Source organism: Dermacentor andersoni, chromosome 7 (genome assembly GCF_023375885.2).
Source record: "Dermacentor andersoni chromosome 7, qqDerAnde1_hic_scaffold, whole genome shotgun sequence".
Classification (NCBI taxonomy): domain Eukaryota; kingdom Metazoa; phylum Arthropoda; class Arachnida; order Ixodida; family Ixodidae; genus Dermacentor; species Dermacentor andersoni.
The window spans coordinates 51875710-51893120 of NC_092820.1; the positions used below are offsets into that span (position 1 = coordinate 51875710).

The following is a 17411-nucleotide window of genomic DNA, read 5'->3' on the forward strand; positions in this document are numbered from 1 at the left end:
TTAGCGTTTATAAGCCCTGCTTATCCCTACTATGATTACTTTTCACATAGGTCTCTTATATAACATTGCGTGGGTAGTAGTGAATATACGGTTGAAAGTCGGGGCCCGTCTGTGTCGTTTGTGTCTCACTTCGTCCATTTCTGCTTGGCGCCGTAACCTTTGTTTTTCAGTTTTCGGATAAATGAGAACTAATAACGGATGGCGTCAAAATGAGATTTTGCTTAACGATTTTGGTTAAGAATCAGGAACTCGAATATGGTTTCGCGTAGAATGGCTATAACATGATGAGAGGGAGTAATTTAAATGGCATTATCTCACTCAACACCAGGATCTACACCAGGCTCACCGCAAAGCAGAGGCATGGTGATCCTATTGACGTCAATGGTGGCATCTGTTCTCTGGGTTGCCATTAACTTTCTGAGCGAATGGCTTTTGCGATGGCGCTCTCCTCCTGGAACCAGGCTGCCACCTATTCCTCCCGCGACCAGCATCCGAGGACACGTCGAAGTCCACCGCCATGACTTCTACCGGAAAAAAGCCCTCGAATGGGCCAAGGTGCACGGACCAGTGATACGGTATGTAGGCTGATAACTGGTTGGCGTGTTCACTGACGCACCTTTCAAACGCAGCGTGAAGCGCTTCAGAAAATGAGCTCAAGCAGTACACAGTAATGCATGCATAGACTAAATCTGTTTCTTACGTGTTCAAATGGTTATACCTAAAAGCAAAATATGAAAATTCTAGGGCATACAGAGCCGAGAGAGCGTGTAAAACGGTGGTGTCACCTTGTTGAATGAGAATTTTTTCTGCGTGTCTGTTTGCTTAACTTCAAATAGGGTGGCTCACCATGCTGAAGTCATTGCATGTGTACAATGTCTGGCAGACCTTCCATAGAATAACACAATATATTCGTGAGACGTAGTCAGAAATTGTGACGCGCGTACGCACGAGCTAGGGTAATGCTCTTTTGAGTGTCGAATAATTATAGTGGTCAATGAACCCTTTCTGTTACGAATTTAGATACTGAGGTGTGGAAAGCATATCCTACGCATCTAAATTTCAAGCAAATTAATAGTAAAGATTCAAAATTTTTCCAAATGCATTGGAGTCCTTTTATACAGAATCAAAAGACCCCAGATAGGATGCTGTCCGGAAGATTGAAATTTGGAGGTACGATTGTGTGACCAATGGTCCAAAATAATTCTAAGTGTTGAAATTTCACGCTCCTTTCACGCTTAATACGCTCATCTGTGATGTTAATTATGGCCTGTGTTTTCTTTTATGTCCAGCGTATCATCATGCTTTTATGTCCCGTAGGTAAAGGCTTGGTTTAAGATAACACATCATTCAAGCTTTCTGTGTCAATGGAGCCTTGTCACAGGCTCAAATTTCGATACCTCGCCTAAAATACTTGATTTAATATAGTGTCGCATTGTAGTCACGCAGGAAAATGAAACACCGCAAGAACTGTGAATTTGACACCTAACTCTTTATTGGGTGAAATTGAGCGAGGTCGCAAGCATAGCTGCTACGACAATCACCGTCGATCGAATCTACATGCATTATTGAAGCCTTTAGTGCGTCATTGAACCGATCTAGCTGAGCGCGGGAAAGAGCGAACCCCAAAACGCGCTGCTGGAAGACGGTATGTTAAGCGAGCACATTCTTGCAACGTACTTATATTCCTGCAACTAACTAATGCATCATAAGCGCCTGTTGTATCGCAACAACATACTTAGCTAATAGATGATAGTTGGAGAGTGTTGATACATCTGTTGTTCGTACTGATGCGAAATTTTCATGTTCTGCCTCTATTTTGTTATCATTTGCACAGAAGTGATCTTGCTTTCACTATTTGTTCCGGTCTGGGTAACATCCTCGCAACCGATCATTTACGGCTGTATTGTTTTCATAGTAACAATAAGAAGAATGATAGTAGTAGTTATAATAATGTTATAAAATAGCGAACCAATATTAATTTTAACATGCCCAGGAACAGCATTGAAGTCTGAGTGCTGCTGCACAGTGGAAAAGAAGACCTAAAAAGTAGAAATATAAAACAAGTTCAACCAAATGGTATGGGGAAACACAATTAAAAGAAAAGAAAAAGAAAAAGAAATACTTGGCAATACAGCTGCGTATGAGCAACATTAGAGCAACACACGATCGAGAGACGGTGCATATACACGGAAGGAAAGAGAAAGTAAGAAGACAGCAGATGAGTGCAGCAATAACGAAGACACAAGGCAAAATGCGAGGCTCGCAACAGAAGGAAAACGACGCGTTTTGAAAGATATTAACATGCAGAAAATAATCGTTGCATAGACTTAGCAGTCTTTATGGAAGAACATTGAAGTATCTGCATGCCTTGGTAGTCGTCTTCGGAACCCACATTTGACAAGCCAGCACATTACAACTTCTACAAATTCAACAAAAAGATGGTATGAAAAAAAGACGTTGATGCGACTACGCCTGCGCATAAGTGACGGAAGAGCTTTAAAGTTGTCGCGCAAGTTCACAAAACGATGTTGATAAAAATATTGTACTATATTTTTAAACTCTTCATTAGCACGTGCTTTGAATCGCCTATGTCATTCCACACGACTGAGGCATATTCAAGTAATCGGGGTAATAATGTTAGTGAAAATAAAATTTAAATTAATGATATTACGAATGAACTTCTGCTGAATGTATGCCAACATCCCTTCAGGAGGAAAATTGTTTCAGCCAAAATAGAATATAGCTGCTATAACGACCATATGGCTGTATTAGCAGGAGTTGTAGTGTGGTTTTCCTCTGAAAGTGTACTTATATTCTGATGCACTGGGCGCGTCAGTGGAATGAGGTCCGCCACCCTGAATATATGCTGTGTGTGGAGACGTATACCACCGCCGAATTACGCAGTCGTATTGCACAGTCGAAATTACGTTTTGCACAGTCGAATGAGACTAACGTGCACGTGATGAAGCGTGAGCTGCTCTAGAAGCAGAAGAGGAGAGATCCTGCGCACACGCACTTTCTGCTTTTATGCGTTGCATATTGCAATCACTCAGTTCAGCCCTTGGGCGCGGCCGGGCAGCCACCATTGACCTTTAGCGCAACCACGTGACGTGACGTCACGACAGCCGGAGGAAAAGCTGGGCCCCAACTCGCGCGGTCGCGCGCGGCCGCAGCCACCACCTGACTCCCGCTCCTCCCGCTAGGGGCGCTGCGCCGGCGCGTGACGTCACGGAGGAAAAGCTGGGCCCCAACTCGCGCGGTCGCGCGCGGCCGCAGCCACCACCTGACTCCCGCTCCTCCCGCTAGGGGCGCTGCGCCGGCGCGTGACGTCACGGACCGCGCAATATGCAACGCGCGCAATATGCAACGCATTCTTGGCTTAACCAAGCTAAGCCTGGCCATTTCTTGTGCACCTTCTGTCTCTATTTTGCAAAAGATTTGCTAAGGTATTATGAAACAATATCAGGACAAGACTTGATTTTATCGTGCACAGTAAGTACGCTGGCCACAGCAAGCTATGTTCAACAATACATAATTGCCGCGCCAATATCAATAGATTAGGCTGGAGTCTGGAATACAATCAGCCTCCTTTTATGAAAGTCATATAAATATTAGGAAGTGGAAAAATACCGCAATCTTTTAGAACTAGTAAGCTACCTTCGTTTAGGGAGCAGACAAAGCAAGTCCACACTTTCTCTTGGCTAATTACTGCCTGGTTTACAAGCTTAGTAGATGTGGCACTTAAACGCAGAGTGCGAGGTCGCCGGTATGATTGTCCCACGAGGCGGCGTCATTCCGTAGGTCGTGGAGTAGGAAACTAGATATGTTAAAGAACTCCACTTGGTTAAACGAGGCGCCTTACAGAATTCATTTTTTGAGGTCAAACAATAAAGTCCAGCATTCAGTCGCTGTATTCATATGTGGTCGATACTTGCAAGAAGCATTCAAGATGATAGATGACAAAGGATCATTTGTGATTGTTGATAACGAATATCATGGCAAGCAGCCCTTTACAGGTGCTAGAGTTCCTTCTTGCTGTACGTGATATCTGTAGCCCTGAACAAGCAAAACATGCGAGTATTTGTAGCAAATGATACAGATAATCTTTACGGGATTTCCTATTGGTGCAAATGGCTACAGAGTAAACGTCTAGGCTAGTTTGTGATGTTACCTGCTCGCCGTTCGCTGACTTCTTTTTCTCTATATGCTACTTCCCTCTTCGGTAGTCTACTTAGTCCGTGTTATATTCAATTCCAGCGCTGTTCACAACAATAGAGAAGCAGTTCATCGTTGCCGGTATTCATGTAAAAGAAAGTTCCTTGTGTATCGCTTTATAAAGCGTGGAGTACTTAACCAACGGATGATCACACTTATAAAATTTATCACAAGAGAACTCAATTGCAGCTCGTGGCAGTTGAGGGGTGCCTCGTAGAATTACCATGGGCTTTCGCCTGTTCCGCTATCCCGTGTGCGTCTCCGTTTTTCACCCGCGGCGGAACGGAGGGACGACTTGTCACCGCATACCCAGGAGCACCAATGGACAGTTTTCATGGGACCATTGTTGTCGGGAATAGGTCCCTCATGCTTGTGGCAGTGGTGGCGCGACCGGCCGAACGGACGACTGCCGCGGCCCTGCGGCTCGCCAAGTCCATGCTCCTTGTTCGGTACTCTTGTGAGATGGGAGACAGTACAAGTTGGCGACACCAGAGGATCAACCGGGGGCACGGGAGAAGAAATATGCAGGCATCGGAAGGAGTCTGCTGACGTAACACACGTGTAATTGAAGATCGCTACCTTTCGACCAACAGTCGATATAAAATAGGTTGACGTTTACGTGGACTGCGCACTATTCAAATTAGAGTAGTGATGTTTGAGTGGTTCTCTTTCTTTTCACCTTATTTTTCGCTTTCCTATATAGCGCTGCTTACGTCATTCGTGTTTTAGCAGGATTGCCACAACTGATTTCGTTAGAGAGCTGTCGGTCGCAATAGTGGTCTTGGCAATGCAGCTGGCGCCAGATAGAACATGTTCTCTCGCGATGTCAACTCATACTCAGCACGTTTATACAAGCGTTCGTTGTAACGGACGCATTGGTGCCGTGAGGTATTATTTGCCTTGTTTGGCGATGTTACGTGGAACAACAATCTGGCCTCAACACTCAACGCCACGCGGGCGTGTGAGTGATATAAGAAAACCAATTGCGTTGCAAAGAAATAAGGCACCTCATCCGTTTTCTGGCATAAACATTTTCACTGGCACCGATGGGGTCGCTCAACTACGAGCGGTACCTACGTTGCTCGAACATGTAGGTCTGCGACTTAGAGAATAAATAGCCGGAGCAATGCGTGTTGCGTTTCGCGTGATAAAACGTTTAGATTAATGTGGTAAGGGGAAGTAGAGTATTAATAAATAGAAAAGAAAAGTGACGCAGTGGCTTTTATCTATTTTTGTCTACCCGCTCACACTGCAAAGCTTTCTCCCAACTCACAGGATAAGATCACGAATAATATTCTGCTCGCTACCACGGCCACATTGTTTTACGGCTCGCGTACATCTACAACTTCTTCCTTGTGATAAATCTTCATCATTGACTTGGGAGAGGTTCACTTGTAGAGAGCCGCGTCAGATAACCAATGCGAACTTCAATGTTCCCAACTTGAGATATCCATTCTCGTTAAAACAATCGCCTTGAAATGCATATACAGAAATCCGATGATTTAGCATAAACAATTCGTCAAGTTTTCATTGGTGCCTTAGGAGTAGTAGTAGTAGTAGTAGTAAACGCCTTTATTGGGGTCCTGAGGAGGTAAGCGGCGGCATGCAGGTCCCCACCCAGCCGTTGGCTAGCCCCATGGAACAGAGAGGCCATGCCTCTCCGCTCGTTCACGGGCCCTCTGGACAGCCAGGAGCTGGACGTCTTCTTTCGGGTGTGTTATGGCCTTCGTCCTCCAGTCTTTTTCTCCGTTAAAATCCTGTAACACAAGGCACTGCCATAGCATGTGTTTTAATGAGCTAAATTCAGTGCCACAATCTTGGCAGAGAGGATCAATGTCCGGGTGGAGCATGTTCAGAAAGCCCCTAGAGGGGTAGCACCCCGTTTGGAGCATGCGGAGCGTGCTAGCTTGTGGACTGTTGAGCTTATGATGGGGGAAAGGAAAACTCTGCCTATTCCTTCTGTAATGAGACGTGATTTCATGAAATGTAACTAGTGGATCACTGTGGACGACCTCTCCCGAACTCACCCGAGACACCATCCCGTCGCGGCATACGAAACCTCTCGCACGGGCGTGGGCTATCTCATTGGGGTTCAGGTGACCCGGTAATACGTCTGGTCCCATGTGAGCTGGGAACCAGACTATGTGGTGAACAATGTCAGATGGGTGTTTGCCGTTCAAAATCCTGGCTGCTTCTTTGGCTATCAATCCCGATGCGAACGCTCTAACGGCTGCTCGGGAGTCTCTGCACACCGCAGTACGTTTTGAGTCAAGCAATACGAGAGCTATAGCAGCCTGTTCCGCCACATCGACCGAGGAGGTCTTTAGCGAGGCCGCCGAGAGGAGTTTCATCTAATATTGTGTTCAGTTCTCGTGGTGAGTTGGGCTACAGTCTTCGTGTTGCAGCCCTTTGAGTTTATTGAGAATATTATTTTTGCTGATATTCTTCTCCCGGGCTGCTGAATCGAGTAACACGTGCTGCATTTTTTCCAGGCTCAAAGTAAATTTCATGAACGTTGTCATCCTCAACGACTTCGACAGCATCAAGAAATTTTTGAACACAAAGGAACTGCTATGGCGTTCATCCACTTTTGTTGGTTATCGGGACTTCTACAAAGGTAATTTTTATATATCCTAAAACGAAATGACATGTTTCGAAAAGTAACTTGATAGGTTTGTCAACTGCCATTAAGGAAACCTTACTGTAAAGCACACGATTCTCTACTGTCCGCGTAGGACGTAGGAAGGGGGGCTTGAGGGAGGATGTGGGTCACGAATAATCTCTCGCTAAAATACTTCTTGCGAACATGAGGCAAGAAATAGATACTCTGGCATTAAACGTAGCCTGCTTCTATTCAATAATCCAACTTTACAGCTGAAGAAAAACTCGCGCTGAACCAGGCATCAAACACGGTTGTGTTACCAAAGGTGTTTATTATGTGATTACAACGGGACTGAACGATAAGTGGGCTGTCATTGGCTTTTCAAGAAGTTGTGTCCTCCCGTAAGAGCGTTCTTTGCTTTGTTTTATCGGGACATATATTAGGGAAAATGTGAAGCTTCAATAGCATCTTGTTATTTGACAATTCTGGCTCACACATAATTCTGCAAGCCTCCTGGTTAGCCAAAGTGGTTCGGCGACTTCTACGGGGTTGGACCAACCTTTTGTTTGACCTCAACAGGGTTCTGACCTCTTTTCTTGACTCCCAAGCTCTTTTTACAGTTTCGTGGCCTTTCTGTAATTTCAGATGTGTCTTTCGCCTGCTGGTACAATGTACTTTGTTTTCTCGCCCCGTGTCTGTCCAGCTCACAGCAACGCGAGGCTAGTTCCCTTCTTTGAAGAGTTTTGCCTTCAAGCAACATACTACAAAAGAATGTTTTTCTTGCTGATATTCGCTAGTGGAGCACGATGGTCCTGGCTAAGTGTCTTCGGCCAGCACTGAATGACTAGTAGCAATTGCCATTGATTGCTTTGTAGCAGGAGCACAAGACGAGATAAAAGAAGTTCGGCACCTGACTCGCATTCCTTTGCACCACGGTCAGAAGAGACAGACAGATGCAAGATCTCCGGCTGCAGTGGTGTTACAAACGTAATGCAAAGCAAATAAAATGTTCACCCATGAGTCACATAGCCTGAGATAAATGTGTACAAATTTCGCATTAAGTCATAGGTGCCTTGCAGTGAAGCACAGGCCGACTTTTCTGCCTTGTATTCCGCTCTATTGCTGAAAAAGTTTACGCAGGAATATTGTTCTTTATGTCGATTATGAATATTCCACATTTATGTAGCAAATTAACATTTTTCTGACCTGCCGAGGTAGCTTAGTGGCTATCGCACCGGGCTGCTAAGCACGAGTTTGTGGAACCTCAGGTTGTCCTAACTTCCACAATAACCTACTACAACATACCAAATAATCAGATCGGGAATTTTTTCGTGCAAAACCCCATCATATAAACATTTTCTGCAATGTATATATGCCATCCTTTAAGGGCTAAGACATGTCTAATTGTGAAGGAAGGTTTGGTTTGCTGTGCAGCCGTGACACGTGTAAAATGGAATCTTCTATGCACGAAATAAGCTTTTGTCTGGCGCTGTCAGACCAGCCATCATTTAAAGTGCGCGGCATACGCTTCACTGAAATTGCTTTTTCAGGTGTGGGTTCCCTGAATGGGGAGGCTTGGTCAGCAAACAGGAAATTCTGTTTGAGTATGTTGCGGGACTTGGGTTTTGCAAAGACTGCTATGGAGGACCGCATGATGGTAAGCTACGTGTTCTCTTAGATGAAATGCAACTGGCACTATAAATCATTAAGTTTCCTTTTTTGGCTAGATGTTTTAGCCACTCGCTGCACTATACATCACACTGGCTTTGAAGTTGACAGTTGTCTAATCACAGCGGTAACAACCATTGTCCTCTGTGTGTACGAAATGCGCCTCTTTAGCCCTCGAAATTGGATTTGAATTGAAATTTATTCTCCAGGAACAATATATACTAGGAATTAGTTGTCGTAAAAAGCTACTGAGATCAAACTGTTAAGTTAGCTCTCCACGAAGAGGCACCCAATAAATCCCATGAAGCCATTGACTGGCAATGCACGCCTGGTTTCCTAACGTTATGAAGGAACGTTAGATAAAATAAATTTTTGAGCGGTTATTATGAGCTCCCGTTCCCCAATAGCACAACGACACTCTTGCGTTGGGAAAATGCTTAGTCAGCCGGAAATAAAGAGTGAAAGACGGCCAGGTGACGATGAACTAATTAATGTTTCCGCACCAGCTCACCGGGATCTCACTGATTTAGGCGGTGCCTGCTCGGGCCCAGTTAATTTCGTATTAATAAAGGCTGACTACATAGTATTATAAAATGCGGAACGCTCCTCTTAGTAAGTTTAAAAAAACTCTCCCTGCGTCACAACGGCGCACTTATGAAAGAAAAAGTAATTGGAATTCCACAATTTTACAATGCCGCACCAGCGCTGGGGTCGCTGCGCAAAATTCAAAAATAGAAACTTTTTAGCGACGACTTTTATGCTTAATAATCAATATAAAAAATTAATTAAAATTGAGTTTGAAAGAATAACATTTTTGTTGGAACTAATTTGGTGGTTCCGTTTACAATGATTTCGGACATGGCGTACGAGTAGCTCAGTCGTCGGGCCTTTCACAGTTCAGCGTTCTCTTACCCTTTCTTTCTTTGTTCCGCATGGCTCTACCTCGACTTACGTTCTCGACGCTCTGCGCATGACAGGAAGAGTTCGGCCGCGTCGCTGACAGCATTGGTGAGACTGGTGGAAGGCCGCTTAGCGTGAGCGACTACGTCATGCCGTGCGCCTTCAACAACATTGTGTCGTTCTTCTACGGCCGCCAGTTGACGCACGACCACCCGACTCGCCGCGAGCTCCACTGCGTGATGAAGCGAGTGAGCCTCGCCATGTACTCGGGGTCCTTTCATCAATTCCTACCATGGAAGCTGCGCAAGCTGCTCTCATACCTTCCTTTCACCAGAAACTATCGCATCAAGGAATCCTTGGCGCAACTAGAAGCCGTTTCAGAGTACGTGCAGTTTACCTTTTCTATAACCCAGTATCACATACAAATGAATTTTACCGGTGCTATCGATTCGTATTGGCCTCGTAAGAAAGAACCATTTGTTATATTTATTACCTGGTCTAATAAAATGGCTGCGTTTAGGGTGCTCCAATATTTATTAGAAAACAAGTGTTATCCACAGGTGTACTAGTTTCATGATGACATTCGCGCACAACAGTAAACGCCATTTTTTTTTCATTAGTTCTGCTGTCGTCCTAAATATCTTCGTTGAAAGGGATGGAAGTTGTGTGTTGCTAACGGAGGTTGGGAGGAAATTAACAGGCTTAGTTTGGTGCCGTTTTCTCCGGTTGAGATTTTACTATTTGCTCGTGTTGTCAGTGCAACTCACCCGTAAGGTAAATTTGGAAGCAGCGAGAAAATGAGGGTTACGTAAGGTTAGAATAATGAGGTTAGAATAAGGTAATGCATGCTTTTCTTTTGCCTTGACCTTTGTGGTCTCCGTAACGCGTTTCTCATCAAACTTTTCAGCGTAATCTTACACCTACCTTACGCTTAATGACCTGAAGGAGCTGGATCTTTAAGGAAGCCGGAGGTATACCAGAATGTTTTATTCACCGGACATTCAGCTGTGTGACCAGAAAAGTATCAGCTCGGAGCATGGCATGTTTTGTGCTAGCGATGAAGAAATGCGTGGTGGGGATGTGATGAAACACACGACATGTCCACTAGGAGTGAAACCCATCGCGGCAAGTCCAAAGAAGGCGGTTAAGAAGACATTGGTGACAGCGCAGATATTTGTCCCGTTCTACTGCTAGTTCAGATTGTGCCTCATTGGTAGATTGGCTAACACAGTCTAAAGTGAACAGACGAGAAAAATGTGGGCTGGTATTTCTGCAGCCTTCTTTGATAGTTAACATGAATGCTAGGAATAGTAGCAACTTAAGAAGTTTCGCGAATTTCCGTGTGGTCCGCATAAGTGCTTGAAGATAGTTACAATGTGTCATGGCAAAATATATGAATGACTATCAGTTTATACACTGTTATGCCTAAGTGTATCGCCAGCATAATTTATTTGTCAGTTCGGAGGTGGAATTGTCTTGAGCGAGCCAGCCACAAGACGCTGTAGCAAGAAACTGCTTAAGGCTCTTTGGCTTTTCATGGATTAACCTTCCCAGACGTCTTAATGATCGCATGGCAAGTCCTCAAACGCTAAGTGTTTATTTTTACATTTTGGCGTAAAAAGATCAGCTAAAAGGTAACAGTATTGGTCTCAAATTCTCATATTTATCATAAATGCCCTGATATTTATGGTAATGATATACATTAAATATAAATATTGAGCAATACAATACGGTAATGCTTTAATGCTTGTGTTTTACAGTACGAAGGTAAAAGGAACGTGGCAAGTTTTTGGTTTCCCAGTATAACGGTGTCTTGGAAGTAATGACGCCATTAGGGTTACGAAAGCTTTAAATGTCTTCATTTGCAATCTACAAGCCATTCAGTATATAAATTTCTTAATAGTTTTTAATGCGTGTTACGTTACCCGATGTCGGAACAATTCCAATTTGTCGAATGACGGTCCTTCAAACGGTAGCAATTTTCGAAACAGTTACCTTACTTGTATCCGAAACTAGGCAGAAAAAAATCACCAGATAGTAAAACAAAAGCAAGCATATGTTGAATTTCTCTTTGAACAGAACCACCCAATCGCAGTGGCAAATTGCCCCAGCAGTCTCGCGCACCTTTCTACATAATTGTTTATCGTGGCTGTCTTAGTTGGAACGCATAATGCAACGTAATGCTATAAATCTTGTGCGAATATACAAGCTAAATGTCCCTGCTGCAGTAATACCGTATTTGCCCGACTCTTCAGCACCCCCGATTGTAACGCGCAGGTGTGTTACCACTCAAACATAAAAAAAAATAAATTGGTGCGGATTTTACCACGCACATCAAATAACGAAACCTGAGTCTACGCGTAACGCGTTGAAACAACTTTATAGAGGATACAAAGACACACAGATGCGTGCACAGCTGAACCTTAGTGGCTAGTCCCTATCGGAGACCGACAACATCTCCTTTTCGCTGGCTATGGAGCACAGAAAGTCATCTTCAGTTTCCGTTATTGCATTATAGTGCCACACATCTTGAAGACTCGCACAACCACCGTCTGCGGGAGGGCATTGCACGTAACACGGACCCAACTTGCGATGTCCCCGAGCGTCACTTTCTTCAGACAGCCCTGTCGCGGCAGTGTGGCTAGCAAACTTGCATTGAGCTTCTTCTTTTTTTAAGTAAGAATCGGTGTCGGTTTTGATTTTGAGTTGAATTAGTTACGATTGTAACGCGCATGCAAACTCGAACGCACCATTTATACAAACTAGGTGCGCGTTATAAGCGTGCAAATACAGTAATATTATTTACAAGCATAAATAGTGTATGTTGCCGCACAGAATAGCACAGCTTCTGTTTCTGTTGCAATATTATTAATATAACTCTCCTGCAATCGTCCTGCAAAGTAGGCAGTAGTTCAATGCAACGTAATAATATGGAAGTAAGCTGGAAAAGCGCGCACGGTACTGTCCCCCACATAAATGATTAATGTTCCTTTCAGGTACAAATTTATTATTGTTACCCCACATATAAAAAAATGTAGTTATAACAAACTTACCAGCGTCCTCTTCCCTCCAAAAAACAGCCGCAGCAGCAGCAACAACAACTATAGAAATCTTAATAAGGAACACCAATCATCCCCTAAACAAACACACTGTCTTCTAGGTAAATACAAAATAAAGCCAGATGTTTACCTCAAATAGTATAGCATGTGACATTTTGAGTGAGAGTACGGTGGCCTACTGAATCAGAAGCGATTACAAAATATGTACCGTCACCTAATATAAGCATGTTTTGTAAGTATTATGTATTATATTCTAGTTTAAACCTAGAGATACTGTTTTAGCGGGATATTGTGGAAAAATTCTTTTTTTTTATAACGTAACGTTCTCACGAGTGCGCAGGTTGTTCAGTAACGAGAGGGTTAGCATTCAATATCGAAATAGCAGACACCTATCATAAAGCAGTAATCAACTTGAGGCTGGCTCAACAGTTCTTTTTACGTGCTCCCCTGTTAAGGAAGCAAGTTGAAGAATCCCAGGCGGCGAAGTTTGGAGACGAATGCAAAGACTTTATTCAAGGATATATGAAGAAGATAGAAGAAAGCAGAGGGGAATCAAATCCCTTATTTACTGGTAAGTGTTACGAATCACAAAATTCATTCACATCGTTAAAATCTAACCCCTAATAGAATCGGCTCCACTCGGCAGCAAAGCTGCAGATTAACATGCATGAGTACAAGTTGCTTTAGCAACGGGTCGTTGTCCACGACAAATGATTTTCTGCACGTGAAACGTACAGTAGCCTCACACCTAGTTTCTGTTTTGGCACGCATGAAATACCGAATACAAAACCCCTAATTCCTATGGGTAAAAGAGTAGGGCATCGCGATAACTAACGCAGTGATAAATAAGCAAAGGAGAGTACGATCACACTTAAATGCAACCATATGCCGGGGCCGGCTAGAAGCAGTGGGTGGTCATGACAGTGTGTGCCCGAACAATTCTATTAGCATTCATGTAGCTTGATTGACGTGCATGCAAAGCACGATGGAAACATATGATGAGCAAGTCAACATATATGTGCTCGACATATAAAACTGCGCTTTTTTCAAACCGGAATTTACTTCGACGAGAGCATATCATAGAAAGCATATCTTTAGGGCTGCATAACGATGTTAGAGACGGGCTATCAACGCTCTCACGTACTGATTCGTCTGGAAGCCAACAATTTTCGAGGGTTGCATTTTATTTTAAATTTATCGCCCCAGCAGCCCCTGTGGTACCCTCGGAAGATACTATAGCGGCCAATACAACAAAGGGAATAAGAGCTAGAATTACCTGACGTCTAAACAGATACTAATAAAATATCTCACGGAGAAGGATGTGTCGGAATCATTACAGTAACTTATTAGTCGTCTGTAGCTAAGGTGGTCTTATCGAAGTTTTTTAATCACCTAGTTCTCGTTCCTATCAATATAGTTCGTAGGTCTTTCTATTTCAGCCAATGCAGCATAAAAAAGATTTTGTTTGACACATTAGTTGTTATTGGCATTGCAATAAAAACATTAGAATTGAAACTGATACACAACGATGAGATAAGAAAATATCTCTTAATATGTGTGTAGCGATAAAAACTAGTAGCTAGTTTCTAGCCTATTTCTAGCCCGAGTCGAGTTTGTTACCGCTCAACCAGACGAGCGCTTGCAAAAATATTTGAAAAAAGTCTCTTTAGAGGCATCCTATCGCGCTAGGTGCGAGCTGTGCAGCTACGTAGTTGCATGCAGAAGTTGAAGTAGCACACTATAGCACCAGACGTTACGCCGTGTCGACTACAGTCACCGACGGCGCGACCAATCTCGCACCGCTACTTTCATTGCCTCAGTAGCTGTAGAGGTAATACATTGACTCTAGAGGAAATTCTTTGCTGAAGAAGTGGCAAAAAATGATGAAGGTTTGACGCAAGAACATTCATTTTACACTTAGCACGTCAGTATAGAACAGTTCACAGAGTGTATTTCGTATATATTTTAGAAAAAATGCGATGGTCTGTTTATAAAATTTTTATGTAAAATTTAGAGCGTGAAAGCGTGCGTTTGGAGGCGCCTCAACTAGATGACGCCACCACAGCGAGGAAGCTTTGGATCACGTTGACTGCGAATTTCGCCTGAATCGCAATTTATCTTCAGTGAACGCGCGCCCGTCCAGTATTGCAACATGGCAACGCCCTTGCATATGCCGATTTGAACGCCTGATTGGTGTGACGAGCGTTGCCTCATAGCACTCATAGCCATGAGTGCTATAAGTGGCTTGGTTGTATTAACTGTATGCCGATGGCACTGAGCAAACGGCCATGGTCATAGTAAAGCTACGCTGCCATGACTCTTCGATGCAAGTAGTGGCGCTTTCACACAAAGCGAACTGCTGCTGAGTTAGCGAAACCTACAGCTTCTCGTACGGCTGCAGCTTGGGGACGTTGGGGCTCAACAGAGCGCCGTGCAGAGAGAAGCTGCACCTCGCCGTCGACGCCGGGCCGACAATGCGGTTCGTGCTTGAGAAAAATGACACCAAAAGACTTCATCGCGAATATTTTCACGTACGCGCTGCCGAAAATGAGGCCCCGAAGCTTCGCCGCCAATAGCCAGAACTACGCGAAACTGTGTCCGATATAACAGGTATGTGTGCGCACAACGCCACTTACGTCCACGATCACTACTTGCTGTAGGCATCCTCAAACAGCTTAAGACGAGCTAAAAGGCGGCAGATCCTTCAGCTTACGTTGTGACTGGACTACGTCTTTCGCGCAGGCCAGACATTTTCGTTTATGCATGCGTCTGATGTACGCTGCGCGCCTCATCACGTCGCCGCTGTCGCCGCTACTTGAGCTATGTTCACAAGTTTAGTTTGGCCAAAGAAAAAAAAAGAAAGCGGAATTTACTGAGACTCAGGGTCTACTCACCCATGATTACTCGGACTTAGACTCATCCAAATTGGACGCATCCGGGATAACCCACACACACGGGTGGATCTGAGTCTGAGTGAGTGGACTAATGAGTTTGACAACCTATGATAATGCGTAAGAATAACAGTAGCCATGGAAAATAGCAGTCTTGAAACTTACTGTATCTGAAGTGGCATTTAAAGCCCTTTTCCACTGTAAACTGACGTATTCGTCAAAGTGCTGAGTATCTGTGACGTTATAGCAGGAACGATGTTCTGAACAGCAATCTGAAATGACTATACTCTACTGCTGGCGCAACAACATTCTTTCTTTTTCTTCATACTTGTAGCGGAGGTTTACTGCAGAGGCACAATCAATCCTGTCCAAGAGCATGGATTGCATGCGCTCAATTGCTGTACATTTGATCGGTATTTTTCGAAGAATACGAATTCCTATTCGCCCGAATTTTGTGCAGACCGCTACCTTGTTGGAAACGTAAACTCCTTCCTCATGGGTGGTACCTTCAGCACAACCAGTACGATGATGTGGCAGATGCTGAACTTTGCGAGGTACCCCGACACGGTCCAAGCGCGGGTGCAGCGTGAAATTGATGACGTAGTCGGCCACGATCGCCAGCCAACCTGGGAGGACCGGAAGCAGATGCCGTACACGTTGGCCTGCGTCTGGGAAGCGGACCGATGGAAGACCGCTGGCCCGCTTGGCCTTCCGAGAGAGTAAGCATGCGTAGTTCATCAGTACGCCTCAATGTGACTTTTTTTGGCTTGAGGCAGCATCAATAAGCAAAATTATAAAATGGACCATACAGAATCTGTAGAAGGCCCTATGACCATTATAGGCTATGCTTCCCCTTCGGAAGAAAGTCTTAAAAAATCCCTACGAATTCGCAGGTCTGTCTGATTTTTTATCAGTATAAAAAATACAATGTCGTTTCGTGGTCATTGTGGAAATTAAAAAGAAAGCAATTACTGGGAAATAAAACAAATATTAACGCTAGTTTTTATCTTATCCCACGAGAAAATTTTGTGTCATAACAGTCTGGTATGTATTTGCGCGTTAAGCAGATCTTCCAAGGTTGCGAAAAGCTGGTCATGTAGTTAACGGAAGCAAGGCGTAATATAACTATCCCTGTAATACCACTGTACCTTGTAGCATTAGGACAATTTCTAACGTAATAATTGCGAAACATACCCAGAAATAGGCTCACGGGGTCAGATTGGTTTGAAGATAAGCACCCGACCACTCTGAATCGGATATTCTATCACTACTACACAACCGCATTGCATTTGTGGGAGGACAGAATGTTATCGGCTTACTCTTAGAGTTCTAGAAGTACTTTCTGCGGGTTACATTTGAAAAACGTTTGCTGCAATCCACGCAGTGAAATTGGCATGGTGTGGTATCGCCTGACCTGATATACCAATGTGACGTAACCTAGGGCTGGGTCCTGCCGAGTCTGAGCACGATGTCGTTGTGCATATCTACATTTCTGATCATTTCGTCACTCATCGTATTCACGCGGCTAATCAGGCGTCCTAACTGCGCGTGGCTTGCTTTGGGCAGGAGTCACTAATTTCTGCCTGATCTGAGCACGATGCCTTTGTGCATATCGCCATTGCGGTTCCCATCGGCGGCCATTGTGTTGACGCTGCTCTTCGGGAGTCCTATGCTTAGCCGCTCCATAGCGCTATCACAAGACAAATGAAATCGGTTGCCCAGCGGATTCTTCTTTTATATATGGAAGTGTAGTGACGTCACTTACTGCTTCGTCTGCTGAATTTGCTGCTTCCCGGAAACTGCAGCTTTTGCAACCGTAATTTTTACTAGGATGCGCTTGCGGTGAACGCTATGCGCGCATAGCCCACACTGCGGCTCCTTGCAAGCGCGGAGGCAAGCGCCATCCGTGGTCCTGGAAGTAATCCAGCGACTCGCATGGCGCGCGCGTTCTGCTGTGATTGTTTAGTTTTGGCTACTGCGACGAAGAAATACAGGGACGCTGGTAATTTATTTATTTCATTACCTCCAATGCCTGAAGGCGTTAGAGAAGACAGTAGGAGGGAAAAATACAGAATT

General features: G+C 44.3%; 1 protein-coding gene across 1 annotated transcript in view; it reads left to right on the plus strand.

Moving 5' to 3' along the window:
• Window positions 1-331: 331 nt before the first annotated feature.
• The window catches only part of LOC126534442 (cytochrome P450 2U1-like), a 45023-nt gene continuing 27943 nt past the window's right edge, over window positions 332-17411 (plus strand). Inside the window, exons 1-6 of the mRNA XM_050181717.3 lie at window positions 332-575; window positions 6708-6832; window positions 8368-8474; window positions 9463-9767; window positions 12900-13015; window positions 15796-16054. Coding sequence (XP_050037674.2) covers window positions 361-575; window positions 6708-6832; window positions 8368-8474; window positions 9463-9767; window positions 12900-13015; window positions 15796-16054 — 1127 coding nt within the window. The 5' untranslated portion in view covers window positions 332-360. The remainder of the gene's footprint in view (window positions 576-6707; window positions 6833-8367; window positions 8475-9462; window positions 9768-12899; window positions 13016-15795; window positions 16055-17411) is intronic.